We start from the raw sequence: 27,279 nt of genomic DNA, 5'->3' as shown, positions 1-27,279 counted from the left end.
CCTGCCTCCCAGATGAGTCCAGTGCAAGCTGGTCTGGTGCCCAGTCGTAAGCACTGGGCCATGGTCAGAGATTGGACCTACTGGCCAGGCCACCAACAGTCAAGGGTCTTTTCAGAAAGCCACCCCTGGGGCAAGGTTCTCGGCTTTGTTCACTCACTGCAGTCACCAAGCATGGCTGTGAAAGGCCCCGAGGCTGGACCTGGAGCGGGTAGACCCAGGTGGTTGACTCTTCTACTCCCTTACCTTCCTCCCAGCTGGTGCCACCAGCCCAGCTCGGTGGCTGTTGGAGAAGCAGCACTTTACTATGACAGGGCCCTCCTGAGCCCTGAGAAGCTGCACTGGCTTAAAGCCAGCCCTGCCTCCTCTTCCTGGAGGAAGAGTGGGTGGGCTCACGCCTGGCTTTGGAGGGCTCTGTCCCCTGACCAGAGGGGTCTGTGTGGCAGCTGACTGCGTGGGAACCCCCGAGCTGGCCTCAGTAGCTCGCTGGCATCCTAGCCCTTGACAACCCTGACCCCTGGGCTCACCTGTACCAGCTAACAAGGGGTGGGGGAGAGGTTCAGGGACTGATACAAGGATGCTTTTATCCAGGAATGTACAGAATAGAGAATAAGCCAACAATCCTCTTGCTCACAAACCCCTCCCCTCATTCAGGCCCAAATTCAAGTCAAACCCTAGAACACACACAGACCTCTAAGGCTTCCTGTCACTTCTCTCTGAGTCCCATTTTTCTCATCTGCTCACTGGGGCTGGCAGTATCTACTTCTCGCCTCCTTTTTTAGGGTAATGATGAAATCAGTGAGTCCACCCCTGTGCTCCCCATGTAGCCTAGCCAGCGTCAGGCACACTGGCCAACCAGCCCAGATCAAGGACGGTCAGACCTGATGGAAACAGCAAGAGTAAAAGCAGGTGTTTGCACTGGCGATTCGGGGGTGGAGACTCAGGGATGGCCAAGAACAAGTGTGGCAGCACCTTTGGTCCCAGAAGGATTCCTACCTGCTTGTCCTGCCACAGGAGACAGAAGGCTGGGCTGCCTGGGTAGTGGTGGCTGCAATGTAGGTGGACCTGCCCTCTGCCCTGGCTGGAGCCAGGGACATCTGGTGCCCTCCTCCCCCAGCCTCTCACTTCTGACCTGGTGTCAGGCTGACTGCCAGGCAATAAGTTCCCTCCCAGGCCAATAGGGTAATTTCCTCTTGATCAGGCGGCAGGGCAGATGAGTGGGGTGAAGGAAGGTGAGGAAGCCAGGTCCTTTCAGAGCCTCCAACTCATGTCCCCCCCCATCCCCCCACAATACACCTGCAGAGTTGCTCTACTTGTTTTATAGACTTGCCAAAAGCTGCTGTCTCAGGTCATACAAAGTCCCCGCCCCAGGGCTGATTCCTCACATGGCCTGTGGAAATGTGTCTGTACCCATGGAGGACGCTGTGATCAGATCCCACGTGTTCTGAACCCTAGAACTGAATGTCCCACAGAGGAGAGGCCAGGACAGCACATGAGGTTCAGAGGACTGGACCAAGGACTGCTTCCTCTTGGGTTGCCCCTAACCTGGGGGTGGTACTTTATCAGCTGGAGGTGGCAGGGGAGGGGTGCCAGAAAAGCCAAGTTCAAGGGCACACCGCATAGAAGGCAGGACTCCCTCACCTTTCTCAGGGGAGTAGGAGGAATTGAGGCTTTGGGGGCCTCCATGCTCTCAGACAGCAACTCTCACTGCCCCCCAACCTCCACAACCCAGCCCCAACCCACGGAGTCTGCATTCCTTCCTCATCTCACTCGGTCCCCCAAAGCCACCACACTAGACCAAGCCAAGATCACGTCTCCCCACACGCAGCTGGGGGATTTCAGCCAACCCTCTACTCCACCTGCGCCCTGTGATTCCTCCTCTGGGGTGAGTGTTTGGAAGTTGCAGCCACAGCAGGACAGCCCCTGTTTAAAATGCTTCTGCAGCTTCCAGACCACTTTGGTCTACCCAACTCGCCCCCTTCCTTCTACCCCACATAGGCGGCTGCTGGTCTCCGGCCCACCCTCACCCCTCCACTCACACCCTTCCCTCCGTCCAGCCCCCCTGGGAGCCATCACACCTGTATTCCCTGCCCTGGCCCAGCACATACCTGTGGGCTGATTCAACTCGCACAAGCACCGTGGTCCCTCCCTGCTGCCAACTCTAAGCAGAAGCTCGCGTGTTGGGACCAGGCAGGGCCCACAGGGGCCACAAATGGGGCCGGAGGCCATGAGGAGATAAAACCTGGGTCCTTGCCCCAGCTCTGGTGTCTCCCAGCTCATGACCCTGGCAGGGCCCCCACGCTTCAGCCGGCCTTTGGAAGGGCTGAGACAGGAGGGACTCAGACGCAAGAGCTGGAGCCTTCCTTGCTCTGCAAAGTTAAGTTACCCCGACACTGTCTGGGACCTGGAGCCCCTCCGCCACTGGGCCAGAGCTTCCAATTAGCCCTAGTGAGCCACGGCAGTGAGAGTGGGGTGGGACGGCCTCCCGGGACGGCCAGCAGGCAGCAGGGGCACTCACCCGCTCCAAGTCCTGCCGCAGGTGTGTGAAGAGCTTCAGGCGGCGGTACAGGACGTCCTGTTCCTGCTGGGCCAGGTTGTCCACCTCATCGGTCTTGGGGGTCAGCAGTGGCTGGTTAGCATTGGCTTTCCTCTTCAGCTTCCAGTATTGGTAGATGAAGTCGACCAGTGCCTCAGCCAGGTCCAGGCGCTCGGCCACCTCGGCCGGCTCCACCAGCTCGTAGAAGTCTTCCTCCAGCTGCTGCAGCCGCTGCTTGCGCAGGGTCACCTTCTCCAGGTCCTCACCAGTTGGGCTGGGCTCTACAGGCTCGGAGGCGGGCTCACTCCTTGGGCCCCCATCACTGTGCTCCTGGCAGAACGACTTGAACTTGACCTCATCATTGTCTGCTAATATCGTCCGCATTTCCAGGCCATGGTCAAAGGCGCATGTGACATGGAATGCCGTGACGCAGGAAGGCATGGAACACTGGAGGGACAGGAAGGGCAGCGTCAGGCATGAAGGGATCCCTGGCGGGAGGGAAGAAGGTTGTGGGCATCTCTCAGGGTTCCAAGAATACGGAATGACCCTAAATAAAATGGCAAGGGCTCCCAACATCCCGTGGGGTATGGAGGGAGCTATGGCAGGTGGGAAAGGGGAGCTGCAAAAGAAATGGGGTTCAGCACCTTACAGCCTGGGGAAGTCAATAATCAGAAAACTGAAAAACCCTTCGGGGGGCAAGCTGCATGTCCTTTGGGCAAAAAGATTTTGGAATCAGAGGCATCAAAAGAAAGGTTGGCAATGGGTCACTGCCTCCTGTACTGCAACATTATCTAAGATGGGGAGTCGTGCCCCTCCTTTGTCCTCTCGGAGGAGAGGCTGACCCCAGGCAGCCAGGGTCAACTCAGGCCTGCCCCTTCCTCCCCGTCTCAGATGGTGGCTGTGGGCAGCTGGCTGATCACGGTTTCAGCAACAACCCATCCAACTACTAGTGACCACTTCTGCTGTACTCATACGCCATTCTGAAAGTCTTACAAGTGGGTGGAGGCACACCTAGTGTCTGCTGTGACAACTGTTTCCGGAGAGAGGAGAAAGGATGTCCCCACCCCAGCCTATAGGCCAGCAGCATCCGTGTCACCCAGGAACGTGCTAAAATGCAAGTTGTCAGACCTACTCCAGACCTACTGAATCAGAACCTCTGCGAGTAGGCCCAGCCATCTATGTTTTAACAAGCCCTCTGGGTAACATTGATCACACTAGAATTTGGGAAACGCTGCTGTCAGACTAGTGTGGCCCTGCCCTGTGCCAGGAGAGCCTGTTAGCTGAGCTGGACGAAACCCCTCCCACATGTCATGTCTGATGCTGGCGGCGAGATCAACGTATTTGGGGCAAGTCTGAGTCTTCAGCACTCCGGAGTGGGGGGGGGGGGGGCGCAAGGGGGAGCCTGGGTTCCCAGGCCTGGACCCCTGTGCCCAAGGAACTCCCCCCAGGTGGGGTTTTGACTCTGGTCCCAGACACAGGTCCCCTGCGCCCATCAGTGGCTCTGTCTGTAGCACCACGGGGGTGGGGAGTGGCGGCAGCTGGCTCCTGCAGGGGCTGTGGGGCAGCAGCAGGCTGAAGTGGCCGTGTACCTGGATGCAGGTGCCCGTGCACTCCTTGCAAAGGCTGCAGGACAGAGCCCAGCGGCTGGCTGGGATGTGCGAGATCTTGGTGATGGGCTCCATCTTCTCGGGGCAGCCGATGCTGACCTGGGCAGGGCAGAGGGAGCTCCGTCAGGATTCTCGTCCTCAGCCTGCCCCAAGGGGCCCCGAATGGGGGCTGTCTGCTCAAGCCAGGCAGGGGGCCAGCGGGGCAGTAAGAGAGCCCCTGAATTGCAAGTGCTTCCTGACAGTCTCAACTGTCCACTGGGTGCCTTAGTGTGTGCTCACCTGTCACAAGTCTTACACTGTGTGTGTGACAGGAGTGCACTTCAGTGCATGTAACTGACTGTGTGTGTGCCTATGACTATGACTGTGGCTCTCGAGACAGACGCTTGTGCATGTGTGCGTGCGTGCGCATGTGTGTGTGCGTATGCACACATACAGATGAGTACATGCAAGGTTCCTCTGTCCTGTACCTCACGCCTTTAACAGCGTCTTCAGAGTTCTTATCGTAACTTGTATTTTTTATTTGTTTTTCTGGGCAGCAAGGAAAGTCCCCAAGACAGCATCTCATCTTGCAGGCCTCAGGGCTTTCCCGGCCAATGGGGATGTGTCTTCCTTTAGTCTCCTATGGGGACAGGCCTACAACCATGCCCAGATTTCCTGGGTACAGCCCACCCCTCCCCACTGCCCAAGCCTGAGGATGGAAGAAGGGCCCCTGTGCAGAGATCCTGAACCAAAGGGCCCCCGTGATGGGGTCCATGTTGATTCTCTCCGCCCCTTCTGTGCCCAGCCTAGGGTACACTCACAGGGAGTCCCAGCCTTCAAGATGCTGATCTGGGAGCAAGCAACCATTGCTGATAGAACTATCGTCACAGAAGCCTGCAATGTGGGTCCCAGCAAGGACCTTCAGACTGAGAGCCCAAGAAGGCGAGGGCCACCTGCTGATAGGGCCACCTGGCTTGCTTCTGTGCACAGGCAGCCTTAGAGTGGGCCCTCATTCTGGGTCATGGCACACAGCAGGGCTGGGGCTGAAACTGACATGTTTCAGTATTCCCCATTTCAAATAAAATTGGATGCCTTCTGGCAGCCCAGGGCCTCTGCTAACTCACTGTGGGCGCAGCCTGTTACCCACCATCCGTCCTTGCACCTAGCCCCAGACCAAACCTCACTCCTGCATCCAGCCACAGCCATAGCGCAGGCCCACTCTCTACCTTTTAATCGGGCTCACTGCCTGATTTGCTTTCAGGTCAGCTGGCTTTTTTTTTTTTAAGTGTGTTTTCCCAGGACCCATCAGCTCCAAGTAGTTGTTTCAATCTAGTTGTGGAGGGTGCAGCTCACAGAAGCCCATGTGGGGATCGAACCAAGCAACCTTGTTGTTAAGAACACCTCATTCTAACCAACGGAGCTAATCGGCTGCCCCTGGTTTATTTTTGTTTTAAACAGGCAGCTTGACTTCAGTTGGGACCATTGCCTAGATGGGGATGGCCTCACAACCTGCTTTCCCTGTAGTCAGCTGCCTGATTTCTGTCTAGCTCTGACCTACCACTGGAGCCCCTGCCCCCAGTAGCCCCTAATCCCATTTTCCCATGGAAACCATCCCTGAGTTCTGCCCAAGCGCATAAGCAAAGTTCCCTGGGGGGTTGCTCTCCTAGTTCTTCCCAGGCTCAACACCCGAGATACCTCCTCCATTTTATGTGGGCCCATCACCTGCTTTTCCCAGCGCTCTGCTACCTGAGTTCTGAGTTCCATGCAGACCCACCTCCCCATGGCTGTTCCCCAGGGCCGCCCACCCCCATGTTTGCCCACCTCAGGAATCCATAGAGCGCAGCTGACGTGCACCCACTTGGTCCCACTTCTGGTGGGTTTCAAGGCTCCTCCTCGCTTGGGGCAGAGCAGGCACTTTGGCTGGACACCCAGGGCACACGTCCGGCACAGCCAGCTGCCTGTGGGTACCTTGAGGATCCCGTAGCATGCCTGGGGAGAGAGCAGGGTGGTCACGAGTCAGAGGCACTGGCCAATCTGCATTTGGTCAGCAGTCAGTGGCAAACCGTCCCAGCCCCAGCCCGGAGCTACCAGGCTCGGCAAGGAGACCTGCTGAGGGTTACTGTGCAAGGGCTCCTCTCTGCCTGTGTTGTCACCATTTCAGTCCTTTGTGAAGGGGCTCAGGTCTGCCCTCTGCTGGGAAGACAGTCACTTTAGCCAGTGGTTCCTCATCAGTGATGGACTTCAGAAGTGTCCAGGAACGGCCTCAGAGCACACATTTTGGTGTATACGTGGCCTGAGCACAAGGAGCAGAGCTTTCATTGTTTTTCACAGGGATCTGTGAAGCGGGCTCTTCCTGGTCATGCCTAGGGATTATGCCTACTGCCTACCCACCCACCAGCCAGGCGAAGCCCCTCTGAGTTCCCCAGGAGCTATTTTAGTAGCAGTGGGTGGCAGGAGGGGGAGAGGGGGCTCAAAGTCAGGGCCAGTGTGGGTCCACTGTGTTCCAGTCAGGTCTTCTGCAAATAAGGCCCAGAGATGCTCAAGACCTACAGCCTTGGGCCCAAGATCAAGAAGGGGACTGGTCAGGCTGGATGGATACAGTTTCTAACACCAATAACAGTAACAGATACTTATGGCCCTTACGATACTGTTCTAAGCAAATAACTCATAGGAACTTAATCCTCACAACAACTTACTTTCACTTATAGTTGAGGAACTAGAGGTCCAGAGAGGTTAAGAAACTCTCCAAAGCCACAGAGCTTATAAAATGCAGAGCCACCATCTGAAATCAGGCAGCCTGGCTGCAGTCTCTGCTCTCAATTACGACACTGTGCTGCCTCTTTGTAAGTTCAGGACAGTGACGAGCAGGAGAGGAGGGCAGAGGGCAGGGTGTTCACTGGGGAGAGTGTGAAGAGGCCAACAGGAGAGGACAGAAGGACCATCCAATGGGTGTTTACTCAAGTCTGGCTGATGGGCTGAGCCAAGGACCCCTGGGTGTCCCTGGCACCACAGGGCACTCGTGCCAGTCCCTTCCTTCCCCCTTGCCTTCCTTCTTAGGGGCCCATGTCCATACTGCTGCTGAATACTACAGCCAGGAGGACCAGCCCCAGGCAGGGGCCAGCACGGGAGGCGTGTGAGGACAGTGTGGGTAAGGGTGATGGGGGGCTGCCCACCTGGTGTACGCAGACATTGCATTTGTCACAGAAGACCATCTCATTGCCATCTTCACCCTCGGGGGAGCGGCACACGTCACAGACGACATCCTCATCATACTCGATGCCCAGCCCCTCCTGCGTCTCGATGGCCCGCACCATATTCTGGTGGCACAGCGTCTCCAGCTCCTCCAGCACACGCTCTAGCGTCAGCTCATCCAGCTCTGGCCTCTCTGTGAGGACAAGGGACGATGTGAGGACCCTGGCTTTTCTGGGCAGATATATAGGGGGGTTTCCACTCACCCACTACGACCTGGGAAAACCTGTCGACTGCCATTTTCAGCACCACTGTCTGAAACAGAATAGGCTGGACCATCCGATCTCAAAGGCCTGGGGCCTGTCATGGCGCTCTGACTTTAGACAGCCTGCCTGTGACCGCACACACATGTATATGCAGATAACATGGAATTATCTCTGGGTTGCAGCTGGCTCCCTGGGGAATCCACTGCTTGTGCTGGGTACGGGGCGACCTCTGAAGGTGGCTGAATGTGATGGAGCTGGCCCTACTTGAGACATGTTAGTGGGCTCCAACCAACTGACCTGACCCCATCGGTCAGCCTAGAATCACCTGTGTGCTCCCTCACTCTTCACGGAAGTCACACTTATGTTATAACAATATTCCCAAGAACTCTCTCAATAAACATGCTATTATCACCCTCACCTGACAGCTATAGAAACGGAGGCACAGAGACACTGAATAACTTCTCCAATCAGTAATGCTACAGAGACTGTCTCCCCAGATCCATTCGGTGCCAAAGCCCAGTCACGGCTACTTCCCTCCTGAGGGTGAGGATGCTGGGGTTCAGGAGAAAACCCTGCCTGGCCTGCCCCCAACCCCATTCTCAGCCTGGCAGGTCACCTACCCATCTCCTTGAGCTCCGAGTTGATGAGCTCCAGCCAGTAGGCGTCAATCTCGTCCAGGTCATAGCGGCTGCCCCCTGGCCAATCAGGCTGGGAGCCCTCGCCACGTTCGGAGCTGCTAGGGGACACCTGGGAGAGGGGGCCTTCCAGCGGTGGGAGGATCCTAGGAAATCAAGAGGGGGTGTCATGAGGGGAGGGACCCTTGGCCTGCTCCCCTCGCTGGGTCTGAGGGCCTCCAGTGAGTTGGCTGAGGTGCTGGTGGGCAAGGGAGGTATTAAGACTACGATGCAGGGCCCACCTCCTCCCTTCCCTTCTTCTACCTGCTCCTCCCACTTGCCTGCCCTGCAGTCTCAGATGCCTATGAGTACACAGGACAGGAGGCGGAGGGTGTGGGGCAGAGTGGGGGCTGCCCCACAGCCCCTGCACACTCCACAAACCCCGTCCTGCCCAGAGCACACTCCTACTGCCTCTATCAGGGCACCTTGGCTTCATGAGCTGGACGTGCCCTACTCAGGACTGTAAGACGCATTCCGAGGGCAATGTCGGTGCCAGCCACTCTGGAACAAATGGGACGGAGCAGGGGGGCTCTAGGTCCTTCAGCACAGCCCCGGAGGCTGGGGAGAGGCCAGGGGCTGTCCCCATGCCCTCACAAGCCCTGGCCCCCTCCCTCACCCACAGCCTGAGGGGAACTGAGGCCAGGTCTCCTTTGGGGTGAGGGGGAGTCCTCCCTGGCTACATTGCTGCAGCCCAGGGTGGTCCTTTCCATGTAAAAGGTCTACTGCCACAGCGGACACATCGTGGCCCACACAGCATCCTTCCCCCAGAAAGAACGTTACCTGAGCCATGAGTCTCTGTCTGTAGTGCCCACCCCGCCAAGACAGAAACCTCCTCCCCAGGATACTAATATGCACCTACTAGAGTCCCAGGACCACACACCAGGTCAGCCCTGCCTTGGGCCACGGCTTTCTCTGAGGCAGCCTGGAAGGGTCCTGGCTGCACAGCGTGGACTCAAAGCCCCACTCCACCACTTATTGCGTGATTCTGGGGGCAAGCCACCTAACTTCTCTGTGCCCCAATGACTTCATCCAAAACATGGGCTAATAAGAGTAGTATTTACCTTCCACAGTTGGTGTGAGGATGAAATGGATGAGTACCTGTCATGTCCTTAGAACAGTGCCTGACACACAGTAAGCACTAGACATGTGTGAGTATGTGTGTTAAGACCCCTGGGTTACCACTTTGCTCCTTCTGAAATGGAATAGGAGGGCTTTTGCCCCAAGAGAGCACAGTTTCCCCTCTTGGCTCAGCGGTGTGCTGCCCCTCAGTTTCTGATGCCAGCTCTTCCCGACTCACCGGTTGCCATGGTTATTGCTGCAGAGCCTGGCCTCCATCTGGCCAGCCCCGCTGGGGCTGAGAGGCCCCTCACTTGCCCGAGAGGCCTCCTGGGGTGGGAGGCAGGGCTGCCAGGGGCTGTGACTCAGCGCAGACTAGGGAGGGGAGGGCAGGGCCCTGGATGGCACAGACGGGGGCGAGCTATGAGGAGGGCTCCCGAGCTCCAGGAAATTCCCCAGATATTGGCAAGAGGGACAGGAAGGATGAAGGAGAGAGGAGGAGCAATGGCCAGGAGGGAGGCCCAGAGGCGGTTGAGAGGGGCAAGGAGAAAGGGAAAGGGCTTAGGGTCACCTTCCCCACACAGAGGCCCAGATTAAGGAAAGCCTCAGGTAATGATAATGGCATGACTCCCTCCACCCCCAATAGTCATTCCAAATAAAAGCAAGACGAATACTCTTAGTCCTACGAAATTCTGCCTTTCTTCATGAGGCTCTTCATTGAATGAATACATTCTTTTAAAAACACAGACTGATTTTGTTGTGCCCCTGCTTTGTTTGTGGCTCAAGCATATGCTTCGTCAGGGTTCTGAATGCGCACTACCTACTGGCATAACTACCCACGTCTGTGTCCTCAGTCAGCTGCCACATGGCCAGAGCTCTTGGGGCCAAGATCACATTCCTTTCTCCGAGAAGCTGGGGTTCAGGGGCTCACCCCATTAAGGCATTTCCTGTGCTTCCTGGGCCTTTCACCTTCATCCATGTGGCCTCTTCTGGCTCTGACTATGGAGGAAATTCTCCCACCAGGAACGGACTGTCCTGACCCTACGCCAAGGCTGCAGCCAGCAGGACTGAGGTCAGCTGGGAGGTGTCCGAGGGCTGGGCTTGGATCTGGGGGAGGGGAGGGGTCTCTACAAGGCCAGATAGACAGCAGAGGGTGGTATGGCTGTGGGCCGAGTCTTTGGCCACACGAAGGGAACAGGGTAGGGCCTTGCTCCATTCACAATCTGGGGGCAAGACAGATTCTCATTACCCACATCACTTTCAGACCATGAGGTGGGCAGACCTGCTCAAGGGCCAGGGAGAACCCGGCAAGGAGGGAGGGACAAAGTGGGCAGGGGTAGCAGCTGGGGGAGGGCTGTCAGAGCCAGCATGAAGGGTGATCAGGATATAAGCTTCTCTCTGGGCCTCACTGGGGCAACCCAGGGCTTGTTCCGTGGCCTGTGATTTCCTGGCCCAGCCCACCAGGCCCTGACGGTCATGCAGGGGATTCCCCAGAATTTCCCGACTTCCTCATCTATGAAATGGGGACAGTAGCATGTACTTTATCGGGCTAATATGATAATTAAATGAGAAGATGAACATAACAGGCTCAGCACAGTAAGTTCTCAGGAAGAGAGTTCCTATAACAACTCTGACCATAGTGGCTACCACGCTGGCTTCCAGGTGCAAGCTGTGCAGTGGGAGGCACCGAGGAAGATGGAGGTATCGGGTGGGAGGGAGACAGGGGATGAAGGGGCATGGAGAGCTCTCTAAGAGAGCACCCCTCCTGCTTCCAGCTATCTTCTGGATAACCGGATAAAGACCAGGGACAGGCCAGCAGTGCCTGGCTCCTGTCGGCTTACAGCAGCCGTGCGTCTGCGGGGGACGCACCTAGGAGAGCCAGAGCTGTCTGAACACGTGCTCTCCTCTTGATGTCAACAGATGAAGCACCGGGCAGGCAGACTGAAGCCAAGCTACTGGTATGGAAGCATCTGCAATTAATTACCCAGGCCAGCGGATGTTTCCGGAAGCACCTGACATTGACATCCAGGAGCCGGGACAGCCTGCTGGGCCAAGCCGAAACGGGACTCGCCTCTCTGCCCAGCTGGTGGCCCTTCCCCCTCATCACCCTGGGCCCTTGGCCTGTGTTTGCTCATTCAGTCCTCACCACCACACCATCAGGCAGGTATTATTCTGCCTGATGACAGAGAAACAGGCTCAAAGAGGGCAGTTACAGGCTTCAATCTGCAGAGGCGAAGGTGTGATCTGGCTGGGAGCTTGACCCACGTTCCTGGCCCTGGGCAGGGGATGTGGAGAATAAATTCTTTCTCCAGATCTCACATGTACTCCCTTCCAGAGAGGCCTGGAGCTCCCTAATTCTCAAAATGCCCCAGACAAGGGCTGGTAAGCACTCGGCCCTCAGGAGCCACCGGGGGGTGGGTCTGCCCAGGACCCAATCCTCACCAAGCAGGGATTAGCCTGCTTCGCCTCTGTAATCCCATGCCCAGCACAGGCCTGGCACCAAGCAGACACTGGGTATCTGTGAGCCAGTCATAGGTGTGGCTGCCAGGAAGCAACAGTGCCCATGTCAGAGGAGGTGACAGCTGTGATCTTTGCCCCAGGCCTGGTCAAATGGGCCTAAGCAAGAGCCACGGTGCTGCCAAGGCCAGAATTGGGCTGCCAATCACAAACTGCCCCGCCCTGGATGGGCTGGTGGGCGGGGCAGGCCAGAGCAGCAGGCCCCTCTGCCCTGAGACATGACTTGGAGGGTTTCCCAGGGCGCAAAAAGAAGCACTTGGATGAACTCCGCTGCTGGAGGCAAGGCCCATGGCCACAAGGCCACCTCCTGACAACAGCGTCAGGGGTCTCTCTGACTCACAAGCTCAGAGAAGGCTCAGCCCTGACCCAGTGCTGGCAGGTGCACTCCTCAGAGGCTGGTCATAGCAACTGCTTCTCGAGCATCTGCTGTGTGCACACAATTCCCTCCCACTAAGAACTCCTTGTAAAGGTTTGAGAAGTCAAGAGCATAGCTTTGACTCCCTGTCGTAAGGCCTAGTTAAAAGCCTGGTAAGATGTGCTTGTGGGACCCAGTTTGGATGGACATCAAGCTAATTCATGGCCAGTTTGTACCAAGTACTTCTGTGCCAAGTGCCTTTCCTGCATAATTTTCCTACGTCTTCTTAACTGCCACAAGATGTAGGTGTTACTGTCATCATTCCCATTTCAGAGACATGGAAATTGAGGCCTAGAGAGATTGTACTTCTGACCCAAGATCACACTGAATGTGAGAGGCCATGTAAACCCAGGCTGTCTGGCTCCAGAGCTGAGCCTAAGCCTAAGCCCTTAGCTTCAAAAGTAAACTACAAGTATTTCTGGAACGTTTCAATGGTTTATGGGCCAAAAGAATCTAAGACAGAACAGAGATGGGCTAGACAGGAATCCCAAGACCGACAGGTCCCTTGTTGGGTCCTAGCCTCCCCTTCATCCCCTGCCTGTGGTCCCCATGCCCGGGCTGACCGGCTCACCTCACCACGGGCTCTGGAATGGCCTCTGCCCCGGCAGGCACCTGCACACCTTTCTCCCATTCCTGCCGCCACGGGTCCGCCAGGATATAATAGTCATCCGGGCTGAGCTGGTACGAGTCTGGGATCTTCATGGCTGTGATCAAGTCTGTCCGGAAAACCTGGAGGGAGCAAAGGTGCAGAGAGTGGCTTCAGACTGCGTCCGGCTGGTGTGTTCCCAGGCCAGGGGAGGAAAAGGCAGATGCAACTCAAGTGGGCAAAAAGCCCACTCAGTGAAAGTCAGAAGACAAGACAAATGCACCAAGTACAATAACGCATCTTCTCTGAACCCAGCACAGTGCTTTGCACACAGCAGATGTTCAGTAAATGTGCTGATGTGTTCTGACCTGTTAAAGGACAGAGTTACAGTGATGGATGTGAGTGGACCTCAGAGGGAAGAGGAGAGGCTGGGAAAGGCAAAAAAAAAAAGTGGAAAAATCAGATGGCAGAAAGGTCTCTGTGAATAGAACACTGCCATTAAGTGACTGTTCAAGGAATTTCTGTTGAAGGTTTAAAATTATGTTTATATAGTTGCAGTATGAAGAGTACAGGGCACCAACCCCAGGTAAAGGAAACGCCAGGGACTTGTACAAACAGCTGAGGGGAGGCCGGGGTTTGGGGCAGCCTAGAGAAAGGCTTCCCATTGGTCAAGGTCTCCTAAGTCCCTCTAGAACGAGGACACCATATCCCGGGCTGCCGGGGTGGGGTGGGGTGGAGGAGGGGCTCCACAGTTCCATCCTCTGTGGGTAGGAGGAGGGGATGAATTCCTCTGTCAAGCCCATTCAAGTTTCCTCAGAGCCAAGCAACACCCTCCTGCTTCCTCTGCACCCCAGAACAATCTCCAAACCCAGCCCCAGCGGCACCAGCAGCGCCTCTCCTGCCCTGGTTGCCTGACCTCACTGTGGCCTCCCAGCAAGGGCTGCTGCGGGACTAGCGGGCAGCTCCAGACTATGACTTGCTCAGGTACCAACTTTCCCAGTGATCACCACAAGTTAAAGAAGAGTTAGCCTCACTGAGACAAGAGAAACCACTTTAAGGAGTGCTCCAGGCCTCAGACCAAACTTGGAACCCACCCCTCCCAGGAAAAGTCAGCACGTGCTGGCCTTCCAGAGGCTCCTGACAAACCCATTCTCGGTAACCTCTGCCTGGTGGGGGCCCAATTCACCGGCTGTGTGTGTGTCTCATTTGAACCTAGGGCCATAACAGCAAGGAAACAACGGAAATGGGTGCACCAAAGGGGGTTCAAGGCGGCATCTTGCAGAACCCTAATTAACGTCTGCATCTTGCTAGAGAGGGCTCTGGCTTGAAAAAGGTCAGGTTTTTTGAAGACTCTATTTGCCAATATAATTTAATGGTTAAAACTAACACCCTAACATTTAATTAGGGTGCCAGTGTGAAAAAAAATTAAATGAGATCACGATTAAATGCTAATTAAACAGAAGATGGAATGTGGCGAAGATTTTATAGCCCTGATAATTTGCATATCTTATGAGGAAGCTGTACCACTGACACAAGAACACAAACTGAGGCACTTGGTGCTTTTGTGGGGACCTTTCCTAGCTGCAGCCTGGGCCAAGCCCGGCAGGGCTGGGGCTGGGGCTGGGTTACTTCCCTCTGGGCCCCAGTACAAGACCCAGCAGATAAACTGAACCTCTGGTGAACTCATAACTGCCTCAGCATTCTCCTGACTCAAGAAAGCCAAGGGCTCTCACAGCCAAAGCCATGCTGCTCTGATGCCGCAGTGAACACCTACCTGGAACAGCCCATCGCCCGGTCCCAGAAAATCCGAAACGTTTTGCTGCTCTCTCATCCTGGGCTACAGTTTAAGTGCCACCTCCTCCGAGATTCCTTCCTTGATCGCCCTGCTTCAGAGAGCGCCGACCGCCCAGCAGAGCTATTTCCCATCCCACCCTCCTGCTTCACTTCCCAGCACTTTCACTTCTGAAGATTAACTGGTGTACTCATGTTGCTTGTTTCCCATCATCTCCCCTGCCACACCTGTCCTGTTCTCTGCTACATTCTCAGTGCTTGGCATGGAGACTGGCACATAGTAGGTACTCAGTAAATAGTGAATGAGTGACTAACTGAATCAATGAATGAATGGGCCTCTCTGGGGAATTATCTGATGAGTCTGAGGCCCCCAGCTGGTTTTCAGCAGTGCTTGTCCAACTCCCATTAACAGGGTGAGACACCTCGTGGATCCAGAACTGAAACTCCCAAGCACATGGACCTGAAAGGAGCCACACACAGCTTCTGGTGTGCAGGGCTCGAAGCCTAAGGACCAGGGTGCGGCCCAAGCTGGAGTCGGGGAGACTAGGGTGCCAAGCACACCAGCAGGGAAGTGGCCCTGACCTAGGCACAGCCTGGGCACTGAGAACTCAGCAAGAAGGGATCCCAGGCTGAACTGGGTCAGGGAGATTCAGGAGAGAGAGAGAGAGAGACAGAGAGAGAGAGAGAGAGAGAGAGAGAGAGAGAGGAACCTGGTCCCAAGAGAGTTCCAAGTTTTGTCCTGAGTCACTCTGGAAGCAGGTGGCAGACTGGACACCAGAGGACCCATGGAAGCACAGGAAGGGCAGCCCTACCAGAACGGTGCCAGCCAACATGTGAGGAGTGCTGTGTGCCCCGTACCAGTGTTCATGTATTATTCGTCCCTACTCCAACTCCCTGAGGTAGGTGCCACCATCATCCCTATTTTACAGATGAGAGACCTGGGAGCCAGGCTAATAGTTAAATAACCTATACAAGGTCCCACACGTTGGAAGTGGCAAAGGAACCCAGGCCAGGACAACTCCTGCACCATCTGGCACTCCCTCACAGCCCCCCGGCCTCTTTCAGCCACAGGGCTCACTGCCAATGCCCTAGAGTTAATCTGAAGTCAAATCAGGTGGCTTCCCCAAGGGCTGGAATACGCAAATTAGCTGGAGGTTTTTGCAAGTGACAGCTGCCTTCAGGCGAGCCTCTCAGGCCCTATGTCCACAGGGATCTGGTATCCAGAGTACTTTTCTCCCTTGGTACATGGGAAGACCCTGCTGGGATGCTCTTCTCCCTGGTGCAAGTGGGGCTGGCCTGTTTCATCCTTAAGATTTCAGTGCAACCCACGTCTGCTCTGGGAAGCCGTTCCTGATCACAGGCTGGGTACTGGGCTTTTTCTGAACTCCCACAGCCTCATTAAGGGAGTCTCCTGGTTTCTTCCATGTTTCCCCACAAGAAGGTGAGCTCAGTGAGGTCTGGCTAGGCCTCAGGCTGGAGCCCAGCAGCACACCCAGGGCCTGGCACATGCCAGGTGCTAACAAAGGCTGAAGGACCCAAGAGTCTGCCATGGATCTGCCACCACCTTCCTGGGTTGCTGCCCAAGGCTACATCTGGGCAGCTGGGTACTCTACCTTCCAGAGGAGCTTCTGTACACTCACATAAAACCTGTCCACAAGTATGGCAACCCATTTATAACGTAAACATCTTTTTGTTTTGAGTTGCCAGGGGTTAGGCTTGAAAAAAGGCTCAATTATTCTCCCAAAACGCCTTTGAATTATTTATGAAAACTAAGTAAAGAATAAAATGGACACTGATCCACGGGAGGCCTTGCCGTGGCAAGAAAGTTGGAAGCTGGAAAACAAACAATTTTCTAAGAATGGGAATGTTTACTATTTTTCTTCTCTTTTAGCAGAAATTGACAAATTGTCGTTAAAGGTCTGCTGCCTAGCAACCAAGTTCTGCGGAGCTGCTTAGGAGATGTTAATTGTAGCTTCTTCAAACAGTACGAAGAATGTTTAAAGGTCTAAACTCTAATTTAATAACCAATCTGAGTGCCAAGGTGCCAACGCAGCACAGGAGGGAGCTGAACACCCTGAACTGCTTAGATGTAGGGACAGCTCATAGCCTTGCGCTCTACAGCCATCGAAAAGTCTATCTAGCTTTCTGCACCTATTTCCCCAGGGAGAACCAAAAAACAAGCTCTGCCAGAAAGTTATCAGTGGAGTCTGACGTGATCTCCAAAAGCAAATAAAGACAGTGACAACCGGCAACTTTCGCCATGCTACGCTGAGTTCTTGTGTGTGACCACAAGATTTGTGGATGTTATTTGAATATTTCATCCTGGGACTTTGAGCTCTGCTTCCTTTTCTCAAGGGTGAATTATTGTATCATAGTGTGTTTCAGACCAAGAGGCACCAAGAGGAAGTTTTGTTACTTAAGGGTCCAGCACTTATCACAATTACAAAGTATGATGATTTGTGTGATTATTTGTTTAATGTCTGTCTACCTCCTCTAATAATCAAGCTGAGAGAGGCAGAGACTGCATGTGTACCCTGTTTATCATTATGCCTGTTTGTGGCACAGTGCCTGGCACACAGCAGGTGCTCAAGAAATGCTTGTGGAACGAGTGAGTGAATGAATTTCACTCAGGATTGGTTTGAAGTATGACTGAACTCTGACACTTCCTGTCATGCCTCGTACGGAGAGTGGAGGCAGTGGAGGAGGGGCTGATCCAAAAGATTCTTCTAGGGGGACACCAGGACCTGGTCTTGGTCACTGTCCCAAAGCCAGTGAAAACGGCTCTGGCCAGGACTGCCTCTCCTCGATCTCTGTCCACAGGAGGAGTCCCAATGCAAAGCTAGGAATAGCACCCTCCCCCCAACCCCCAAAAAGATGTCTGAGGGTCTGTCCTGGAAGAGCCAAGTGAAATTACTAGCAGATACTTCATTTGCATCATATTTTTTTCCCCTGAGCACCTCATCTCATTAGAAACAATAGCTAATAGTGAAAAGTAATTGCCCTGTTGTGACATGCCAGGTGCCATGCTAAATATAATCTCGCCTCACTCATATTTACCCCCATCCTACTGATGTGGAGACTGAGACCCAGAGAGGTTAAACCACTTGTTTAAAGTCTGCACTGTCCTTTAGCAGCTGCAATACTACCTGCAAAACACCTAGATAGTTCTTTTTAAAAAATCTCTTTCCTGGGTTAGAACCAAGAGCAAAGTTAGATCCTTAAAATTAGACATAAAACACTAGAGAAGGCCACCCCCTGCCCAGTCCCATTCAAGCTACCACATTTGGTCAGATACTTAAAACACATGCGCGCGTGCACACACACACACATACACACACACACTCACTCACTCAACATCTCTTTCTCTTTCACAAGGATAACAGCACTTCCTGCTCTTAAAGAGAATTTATTACACACATTTCTTTTGCAAGACAAGTCCCAGAGGCCAGGAGGCCTTTCCAGCTGGCGGGAGCAGCAATGTTTCCGACCATACAAGAAGTGGATTCTGCCCCCCACCCAGAGGAAGGCAGCAGGAGGCTCAGCAAGCAGGCGCTGAGCCCAGCGGAAAGGCTGGAAGGGCTCTCCCCTCCCCGCCAGCCTGCTGCAGGGTAGCACAGGAGCTGCTAGCTAGAAACAGGGCTGGAATCCACAGGGGCAAGCACAAGTCCTTTTTATGGATTCTCCTGTTTTCTCTCTCACTTTGCATGTTACTACAATATATGCCATCATTGTTTTAATACAAATAGGTTGTGTCAAATGTCTGGATAACACCTCTGCTCCTTCAGGAAGGCGTCTTACTGACCCTGCTGTTCTGGCCACCCCTGCCTTCACCCAGGATAAAAGAGTCCCATTTTAAAAAGCAATGGATCAAGCCAATGAGCTACAGCCTCACTCTTCTTCACTCGCTGCCTTTTCTCGGGGGTGTCACCTTTATGTAGGAACTCTTACCAACACTGGGTCTTGGGGACACCCCACTGGTGGCAGAGGCTGTCCAAAAGGATCACCTCTTTCTCCCAGGCTCTGGCCCCAGGGGCGAGAGGCTGAACATTTGTGAAGGGCCCCCAGGGTACCTGCAAAAAGGCCCCATTTCCTTATCTAAGGATAAACTAGTTTGTCACCAGGGCCTACAAAGGAGCTGACAGTTGGATCCCAACTCCCGCCCACCCTGTTCTGGGGCCATCCAGGCTTCCGTTCCAGGGAGGCCAGCTTCACTTCCACTCACTCTGGGATCACCCCCACCCCCAGGCTCCACAACCACAAAACAGAAATTCCATGGTAGGGTGCAGGGGAGGGCTCTACGGATGACGACTCTGGGGCTCGGAGAGAAAGTCACTCGCCCAAGGTCCCAGAGCTCAGTGACAAAGCAGGCTGCATCTCTCATAACGGACACTTTCCTGTGTAGCACCTGCATCCTGCTGACAGCCAGCAGGCACGCTCCCTGGGGACAGGGCCTGAATTCTCTGTCCCCCTACAACCAGCAGGGCCTATGAGGTGCCCTTGAGCGCTTGCTGAGTGTAATCTGTGTCAGTAGTTCTTGGGTCCTGAAGACCCATGTCCCGGCCCAATGGCTGACTTCTCGGGACTCTGACTTCCTAAAAACACAGCTTAGCTTTCTACTTCAAGACAGCCTGCCCGGGGGAAACCCCCACCGCTTAGCCTGCCCTCCCACCTGCCTCTCTGCCGGGCCTGAGGACGAATAGCAGCCTCCAGGTCTCTTCCTGAACTGACCTGCCAGGCTGAGGGTTTGGCAGAAACCTGTCAGTCTCCTGGCAGCCGTGGGGGGCGGGGGTGAGCTGGGGAACTGCCCCCACCTACACTCTCTGCCTCTGCTTAGGTCTCTGAATCAGTCTAGAAAGCCTCCCCCACCCCCACCCCCTATACCCTGTCAACCTCAGGACCTTCCAGAACAGTCCAAGCCAGAACTCCTATCTTAGTAAATTAAGGGCAAAGGTCTATGGCAGTAGTTCTTAACCATGGCTTCCAGGGGGAGGACTTTTAAATAGTACAGGTACCTGCGGCCCGACTCCAGACCATTTACATCAGAATTCCTGGGGGTGAGATAGGATGGGGGTCTGTGATCTCCATCAGATTCAAAGATATGACCCACAAAGTCTGAAGCACCAATAATGGTTATGCCATTTGGTGAGACAGGCCAGGCCAGAAACCCAAAGCTTCAGCACCGTTTATACACTAATACCACCTCCCGAGGCCAGGCCAATGCCTTCCCCTCCAGGACTTATGCCACAGGGAATAGATCGCAGCTTTGTTGGGATACTGCAGCCGGGCAGAGCAGAGGACGGCAGCAGCTTGGGTCCTTGGCACAGCCCCACCTTCTCCCTCCACTGCCAGAAGGGATCCTGGGGCCAACCTTCGTGCACTTCCACCAAAAATCCTAACCGACTCCCCAGACCCCCAGGGCTGCCAGTTCAGCCCCCAGCATGGAGGCCCCACTTCCCTTTCACTCTGACTGAGGAAGGCCACCCACTGGTTAAGGGCGGGAAGAGAAGCTGGGCCTCAAGGCCTCGGCCCTGTCCAGGGTCCTGACTCCTGGTTGGAGCACTTTTCCCGGCCCTGGGGCACCTCACTCTGGTATAAAGGATGTCCCTTGATTTGCAACCTCTGGGTGCACTGGAAAGGGGGGGGGCCTTAGTAGGTCATCACAGAGGCAGCCCCTCTGGTGTCACCTAAACCCAACCCCAACCCTTGCCAGAACTGTTGGCTTCACTAGGTGCTAGTGTTGCTGCTACGCTAGGTACTCCTGGTCCTCAACCCCCCCACCCCATCACTGCGCACGCTCACAGATAAGGCAGACAAGTGAACCATGCAGCCACCAGTTAGGGGGCTCTTCCTGCACCACGCACACCAATCTACAAATATTCTGCCTGGGAACCTGGGCCAGACAGGGAGCAGACCATGTGACCAGACGGATAACCTCCCCACAGGTTTGTTTACTCAAGGGGACAGGGCAGATGGGGCCCCCAGATCCCCTCTCATCAGAGACTCTAAAGCCCTAGGCCCTCAAGTGGCCCAGCAGACTAGAAAGGCCCTCCTCTCCACCCCATTCACAGAAAGAGAAAGGAACAGCCCAGGGAGATTTAGTGCAAAGGTTCTCTGTCCCCAAATCCCCGCTTTCATCTCTGCCTTCTCATGAGCCAAATAATTTGGAAGCTTTCATTGACGGTTTCCGCTCTGCCCCACGGTAGCTTGGAATTTATGGTGGCTATGGCTCAGCCTCCTCACTTAGGGGACGAGGGAAACCTAGCAGGCTGCTCTCCAGCCTGTTGTGGGAGGAAAAGCTTGTCCTTGGCGACAGTTCAAGGCGGGGAAGATTTCCTCAGCACTCCTGGAGCCCAGGACTTGAGGGCAGGTGTCTCCAGTGAGGCCTCACAGTCCCCCAGGGGCTGCTGTGCTGGAACCCAGAGCCATGCAGAGGTAGTCCCCTCCCCGCAGGGCCCAGCACCAACGCCCTCACAATGGCTTGACTCTATTTTTAGGAGGGGAAAGGCTCAAAGGCTCTGAGCTGGAAAACCCAAGAGGCAGGGGAATTTTCAGCCCCATGCAAATCACTCTTTCCCCTCTGTGTTGGTCTTGTTGACACCTGTTTCCTCCCAGCCGCCAGCCTATCCTGGGTGTAGAATGGCGCTCTACCTGGGATCTCTGTCCAGAGAGGTGGCCCCTCCTCCCACCGGTGCGTGGAGGAAGCAAAGCAGGGGGGGTCAGAGGAAGGAGCCAGCCCCTGGAGCTCCCCAGAACTTCTCTTTTTCCAACCTGAATAGCCACAGAAAGCAGGGGGCAGGCTCCTCTTCTCCGAAATGGACATGACAATTGCTGCCTCCCAGGATCAGGAAGGCACATCAAGATGGCTATTGTTTTACTAATTTAACCATCACTATTGGTGAGGCCCTGCAGGTCTCAAGATGGGGGTAGGGAGGACAGGAGAGAAGAGAGGGATGGTAGAGGAGAGACGGTCCCAGGGGCTCCCAGGGCCCTGGCACTCTGCCTTGTACTTTCCAGTGCACCTGGGCACATGCCACCCCCAGAGCAGGGCCAGTCCAGGAGAGCACTCCGAGCCATGAAGAACATCCTGCCAGACCCACCTCTGCTCCAGCTGATGTTCCAGTCCTAACTGCATTCCTGGAGATATCTCCTTCCATCTCCACCCCTCCTCCACAGGGCCAAGGGAGAACAATAGGCTGGGGGATGGGGGTGGGAGGCATCAGGTCTGAAAGGCTCCCCAGCCCCCACAAAGGGAGAGTCTTAGGGACAGCCAGATCCAGGAGATGGGAGTCCTTTTTCAAATGCAAGGTTCAGTGGAAGACACCCCCACCCCCCAGGAGCTGGCTAATGACAGCAGCACCAAGACTGCCCCTGTGGTGAGGGTACGAGAGGAGGGCACCAGGCTCAGAACACAGATACCCACCCCCACCCCAAGCCAAGGCAAGGGCTCAGCTCCAGAACTCGGGGCCTTCCCACCCTGGGAACTGTTGGCCCCCAAAACTTCAGGTCTTGGCTATATAACCTTGCGATCCTCAGTTTCCTTATTATAACAGGACTGAGAACTCTGGGCCACTTTTAAGGATTAAAAAACTAAAGTATCAGGACAAGTGCCTAGTACTTAGTAGGCTGCATAGCAGTGTACTAAGGACCAGATTCAACACACCCCCCCCTTACACACTCAATGCACTGCAGCCTCACTGTGCCCCGCAAAAGGCACTGAAGACCCAAGAGGGAGCAATGAGGCCCCTAGGGTGTGATTTTTTTCATTCGTCCACCCACCCACCCCCGATGCTGCGGTTCTCCACAGCTCCAGAAGCCAAACACCTCTACCGGACACAAGACACATCCCAAGTCAAAGGAAGGAAGGCTTACAATGCAGGTGCACATGAACCAGGCACAATAAGGAGCAGATGACTTCACTGGATGACTCGGGACCCCATCCTGCACCCCTGCATCAGCAGTCCTGTCTGTCACCCTTGGCTCAGCCTCCAAAGTGTCCCGAAAGCTACTGCTTCTTACCCCACTACCACCACTGGGCTCGAAGCCACCATTGTTTCTCTCCTGGTCAACTGCAACTGAAAAGACTGCTTCCTGCTTCGGCCCTTGTCCCCCGCATTCCCTTCTCCTCACTGCAGCCAGCAGGACCTTTCATTAAAACATCAGACTAAGCCATTACCCTCCGTATGATCCTAGAAAGTCATCTCCTCTGGCTCAGACCAATAGGAGCATCTCGACAACAACCTAGAGGCTACGAACCGGTACCCCCACCCCCACCCCCCACTCATTCCTCTCAGCCACACTGGCCTCCCTTGGCAATGCCTGTGCCCTCTGCCAGGAGTGCTCTTCCCCCGACTATCTGCAGACCTCACTCTCCCCAGGTCTCCGCTTCTGCGGCCTCCCCACTTCTGCTTCCTCTTTCTCCAGGACACTTGTCATTACCCACCTCTGAGGGTTTCTTTTCGTTCTGCCGGGGCCAGCCCGACTTGGTGCTGCTGGGCAGTTTGGAGCATCTTGAGGCAGATGTAGTGTGACCTGCAGAAAGAACGCAGCTCATTAGAGGATCCCGGAAGGCTGGGAACACCCCCACCCACACCCACGCACAGGAAGCCTACAAGGAAAGCTCTGGCTTGAATGTTCAGGGGGTGGACACCTCTGTGAGCACCTGGTGGACTGTCCCTGCTCGGGGCCCCTCAAATGATGAGTGGGGACATGAGGCTGCCTCCACTCATCAACCAGAAGGGGCTTGGGGGAGAAAAGGCAGTAACTAGGACTCAGTATTAGCTTGTGGTGTGACCCATGCCAAGTCCCTTGCCCCCTGTGTTCCTCTGCTTCCTCCTTCGTGTGATGCCCAGGGGGTGGATAGAGGCAGGACGGCGGTAGGAAGAGCACTGTTCTAAGGCAGACCCAGAGCAGGCTAGCGCCCTGGCTCAGCCACCTACTAGCTTGTCACCCTGGTCAAATGACTTCATCTCTGAGCCTCAGTTTACTCTTCTATAAAATGGGAGCAAGAGAGTAACTGTCTTTCCAAGGGTTGTGAGAATTCGATGAGACCATGCCTGTAAATCTTAGCACAGTCCCTAGCGCACAGCACGGCCTCAGTAAACATTAGCTATTAGGAGGGTCCGAGGCCTCCATCCCTATGGGTCAAAGGAATAGCTGCCATGGGTGGGCACAGTGGTAGGTGCCGGTGCAAAAGGAGTTCGCCTCCGTCTGACCCAATTCTGATGTAGCCCCAGGGCTCGGCTGCCCAGAAGCCCACACCTGCAGGCGCTCCGCCCTCAAGGTTTCCTTTGCCTGCAATAAAGTTAGAAGTAGAGGATGCGGTTCTTTTCGGCTCTACTGAGCCAGGCCACAGGCAGCGTGGTTGCAGCCACAGAGGGCCAGACGCTGTGATCTCTTGCCGCAGGGAGGAAGGGCTGGCCAGGTTAGACACCAGAGCCAAGCTGAGCAAACAGACCCCAAAGGACAGCAAACGAGACCTGGAGGAGGGGAAGGGACTAGGACCTGACCCACTATCCTAGTGCATCTGTCTCAGGCTCCTGTTCAGAGGGAGGGGTGCGGACCCCTGGGAGCTCTAAGAGGCCTTGGTGATCTTCCTAATCCCAGGTGCTCACCACATATGTGAACACACTAGGGTCTGGAGTTGCAGGGCTCCAGGCACGGCCTCCCTGGCAGTCACCAGGCTGCACCACTAGGTGGGATCCTGCCGGCAGTGTTCTCTCCCTACACCGGGTAGAAGGGAACTCCTTACTCCAACCAGTTCATGCAGGCCCAGGTTCCTGGGCAGCTGAGAAGAGCTGCCTTCTGAGAAAAGCTCTCACCGTACACAAACGTCCCCCCCAATGTCAGAAGAGGCGCCCTAAGCCCTATTTTCTCATTGATAATGCCTTCCCTCTCCAAGACATCCAAATAACACTCTGGGCCCATACACAAGTCTACCTCTGGGTTCTATTACCGACATCCCATGAAAGTCAGACTCCATTAATATGTAAGGCGAATATTTACTGAACACCTATTACATGTCTGATCTAACTGGGGATAAGGCAGTGAGCAAGACATGACCCCTCTTATCAAGGAGCTTACCAGTGATTAGGAAATGATACTTATCAGATAATTAGAATAGTGACAAGTCTCCGGTTGTGTCGAGACCTCCTCTAGGGCCCTGACCCAACAGGAGAACCACAGGGCCAGAGATGTGATCCTAGAGTGAAGAGGACAGCAAGGCCCCGGGAGCCAGAGTGGTGTGGGGACTTCCTTAGGAGAAGGGGGACCTGATCTGACTTATACTTTAACCAACATTGAGACCACGGGGCAGCCTTCCCCAATCTGGGCCTGGCAAGTATTCAAATGCTTTCCCTGCAGGAGCCCCAAATGGAAGACCTTACTGTCAGTGGTGTCAGAGTTGTCGCTGCTGATGGAGTATTTTCGCCTCTTCTCTTCCATCTGCAACAAAAGGCAGACCCCATTATACTCACAGGCGGCTTGGGAAATCCTCACTCTCTCAGAAAATCACCAGGAACCTACCTCCCCACACTCACCGGCTGCAGCAGAAGAGAACAAGGCCCTGCCCCAGGCTTCTCCTCAGCCAGTCCCACCCCCTCCCCACCCACCCTAGGGAGGGGTGGGGTAGGAGGAGAAGAGGCTGCATCCCCCACCTCCTGAGCCCTGAGCCTCAAAGAAGTTGGAGTCTAAGAAAAGAGGGAGGGCTGGGGGGGGGGGGAGGGGCGGGGAGTCAGCATCCCAGGCTAAACAGCGACTAGGACCTGCCCAGCCCCAGCTTCCACTCAAGGAAACTCATGCCCTCCTGCGAATCCACTATCACCCATGAGTTGCAACTGGTGCCCCGCTGGGCGCCAAGGAAGGGAAGGGCAGAGAAAACAAGACTGATTTTTCCAGTAGGACCATGCTATCTAAGGACAAGCCAGCCAAGATAGCACTGAGGACACATCCTGAGCGGGGCAGCCAGAGGAGTGTGGAAATGGGGGTGGGGGCAGGGAGGCTCCAAGCTGACTCCCTGAGACACACCAGGCCCAGGGTAACTCGTCCTGGGCTAGGCTCCCTCTCTACCCCAGTGTTCTTCTCCAGATAGAAGTACAAACCAATTTTATCTCGACTGCAGTATTTCACTTCAAGGTAAGCAGGGCAGCTCTCCCATGCCGGGCTCATCCCTTTCCCCACACCATCTCAGCCACCCCTGCTCCTAACAGCCCTGTGAGTTGTAAGCTATTAGCTTCGCTTACTGGGGAGGCTCAGTGCCTCGTCCTGCTAGTTAGTAACCGGCTGAACTGGGATTTGAGTCCATGTGGCCTGATCCCTGAGCCCACACTGAGCTGACTTTGTGCCCTTGTCAGCTCCTGCCTGTTGGAAGTGCTTTTCTACTGACTATGTCCTCTAATCCTGCAGAGTCCTGGGTGGCAGAGCTGGCTCCCGGGCCCTCTTGGAGAGCAGCACACCGAGCGGCTTGTTAACACGCCCTGGGTCTCACAGCTAGCCAGTGGCTGAGTCCTCACGTGAGAACAGATCTGGGGCTCCGGCCCAGAGCGCTTTCCACCATGCTCCTGTTAGTCTGGACCCTGGGCTGCCTCACTCCCCACAGCATAGGACAAGGAGCCAGGGTCAGCAGGGAGCAAGCCTCGCTACCCAGCCCAGCTGCAGGCCAACCAGGCTCCCCACCCTGCCTGGGATCCCACCTGCTACCTGCTGCTGCCCAAGTCTGCGTTTCCCCTTCTCCTACTGCAGCCCTGCAGAGACCGGGACCTGCGGCAGAGCGTGACTCCCCAGACCTCTGAGCTGACCAGGAGGACTGGCTTGCCTCGGGCTTGACCTCAGCCAGGAGCTTCTCTCCACCCTAGTCCCGCAGCGGGGATCAGGATGACAGGTTCATGGGGGCTGCTTGTTGCCCAGCTCTGCAGCTCTACAGAGGGTGTGGAGGTACGGAGGGACGCCTGCTGGTGTGGGCAGCAGGGATAGCAGGGTGGTGGGAACAACGAGAGCACACATGGCAACAGGGGAGGGAGACATCCTGGTACACGGGACCTCACTAAGCCCTCAGCGCAAACCTTAGGTGCCGGTAGGCAAGACAGTTGCTTCCCTTTTGCAGAAGAAAACGAAGCTGAGAGGTTAAGTGACTTGCCCCAGATTGCAGTGCTCATAAGAAGTCTATTTGACTCAGGAGACCATGCTCTTGACCTTAAACCTCCCTGCCTCTGTGCAGCAGAGTGCAATCAGGCCAGTGGCCCAGGTCACAGACTAAATGGGGCAATGATGCCCCACCATCCACGGCAGCCCATCCTCATTGTCCTCTGGGGTCTGAGGGTGACAAAGGTGACTTGAACAGAACCCCGACTCTAGCCTGTACCTTACCAACCAGCCCTGCCACAGGTTGGGTAGGAGTAGGAGGTGCTATAAGTGCACCCACCTGTTTTCCCCTGCAATGGGCTGTCCAGGAATTGCCTTGCTCTTCATTTCTAGCAAAGCGGGCATTTCCAAGCCAGGCTCCCCCATAGCATAAAAGCAGCAGCTCTAGATTCAGCGGTGCCGAGTTCATATCCTAGCTCTACCCCTCACTAGACTAGGGACCATGGAAAAGATACACCTCCCAGAGGACACAAACTGGATCTGGATTTTCATGTAAATCTCCTGAACTTAAAATGTTGGCAACTGATTCAG

General features: G+C 55.1%; 1 protein-coding gene across 7 annotated transcripts in view; it reads right to left on the bottom strand.

The window, feature by feature from the left end:
* The window catches only part of JADE2 (jade family PHD finger 2), a 48,610-nt gene that overhangs the window by 13,060 nt on the left and 8,271 nt on the right, over nucleotides 1–27,279 (bottom strand). For all 7 annotated transcript variants that reach the window (XM_019740277.3, XM_019740278.3, XM_074313522.2 and 4 more), the window contains 8 exons: nucleotides 24,996–25,053; nucleotides 23,054–23,142; nucleotides 12,808–12,965; nucleotides 8,195–8,355; nucleotides 7,293–7,504; nucleotides 5,941–6,108; nucleotides 4,123–4,239; nucleotides 2,516–2,980 (listed from right to left, as the gene is read on the bottom strand). In XM_019740277.3, coding sequence (XP_019595836.1) covers nucleotides 2,516–2,980; nucleotides 4,123–4,239; nucleotides 5,941–6,108; nucleotides 7,293–7,504; nucleotides 8,195–8,355; nucleotides 12,808–12,965; nucleotides 23,054–23,142; nucleotides 24,996–25,053 — 1,428 coding nt within the window. The remainder of the gene's footprint in view (nucleotides 1–2,515; nucleotides 2,981–4,122; nucleotides 4,240–5,940; nucleotides 6,109–7,292; nucleotides 7,505–8,194; nucleotides 8,356–12,807; nucleotides 12,966–23,053; nucleotides 23,143–24,995; nucleotides 25,054–27,279) is intronic.

The sequence above is a fragment of the Rhinolophus sinicus genome, chromosome 5, assembly GCF_057876585.1.
Source record: "Rhinolophus sinicus isolate RSI-liver-muscle chromosome 5, RSI-T2T, whole genome shotgun sequence".
Classification (NCBI taxonomy): domain Eukaryota; kingdom Metazoa; phylum Chordata; class Mammalia; order Chiroptera; family Rhinolophidae; genus Rhinolophus; species Rhinolophus sinicus.
The sequence above is the reverse complement of the archived record's forward strand: the minus strand, read 5'-3'. Positions and strand labels throughout refer to the sequence as shown.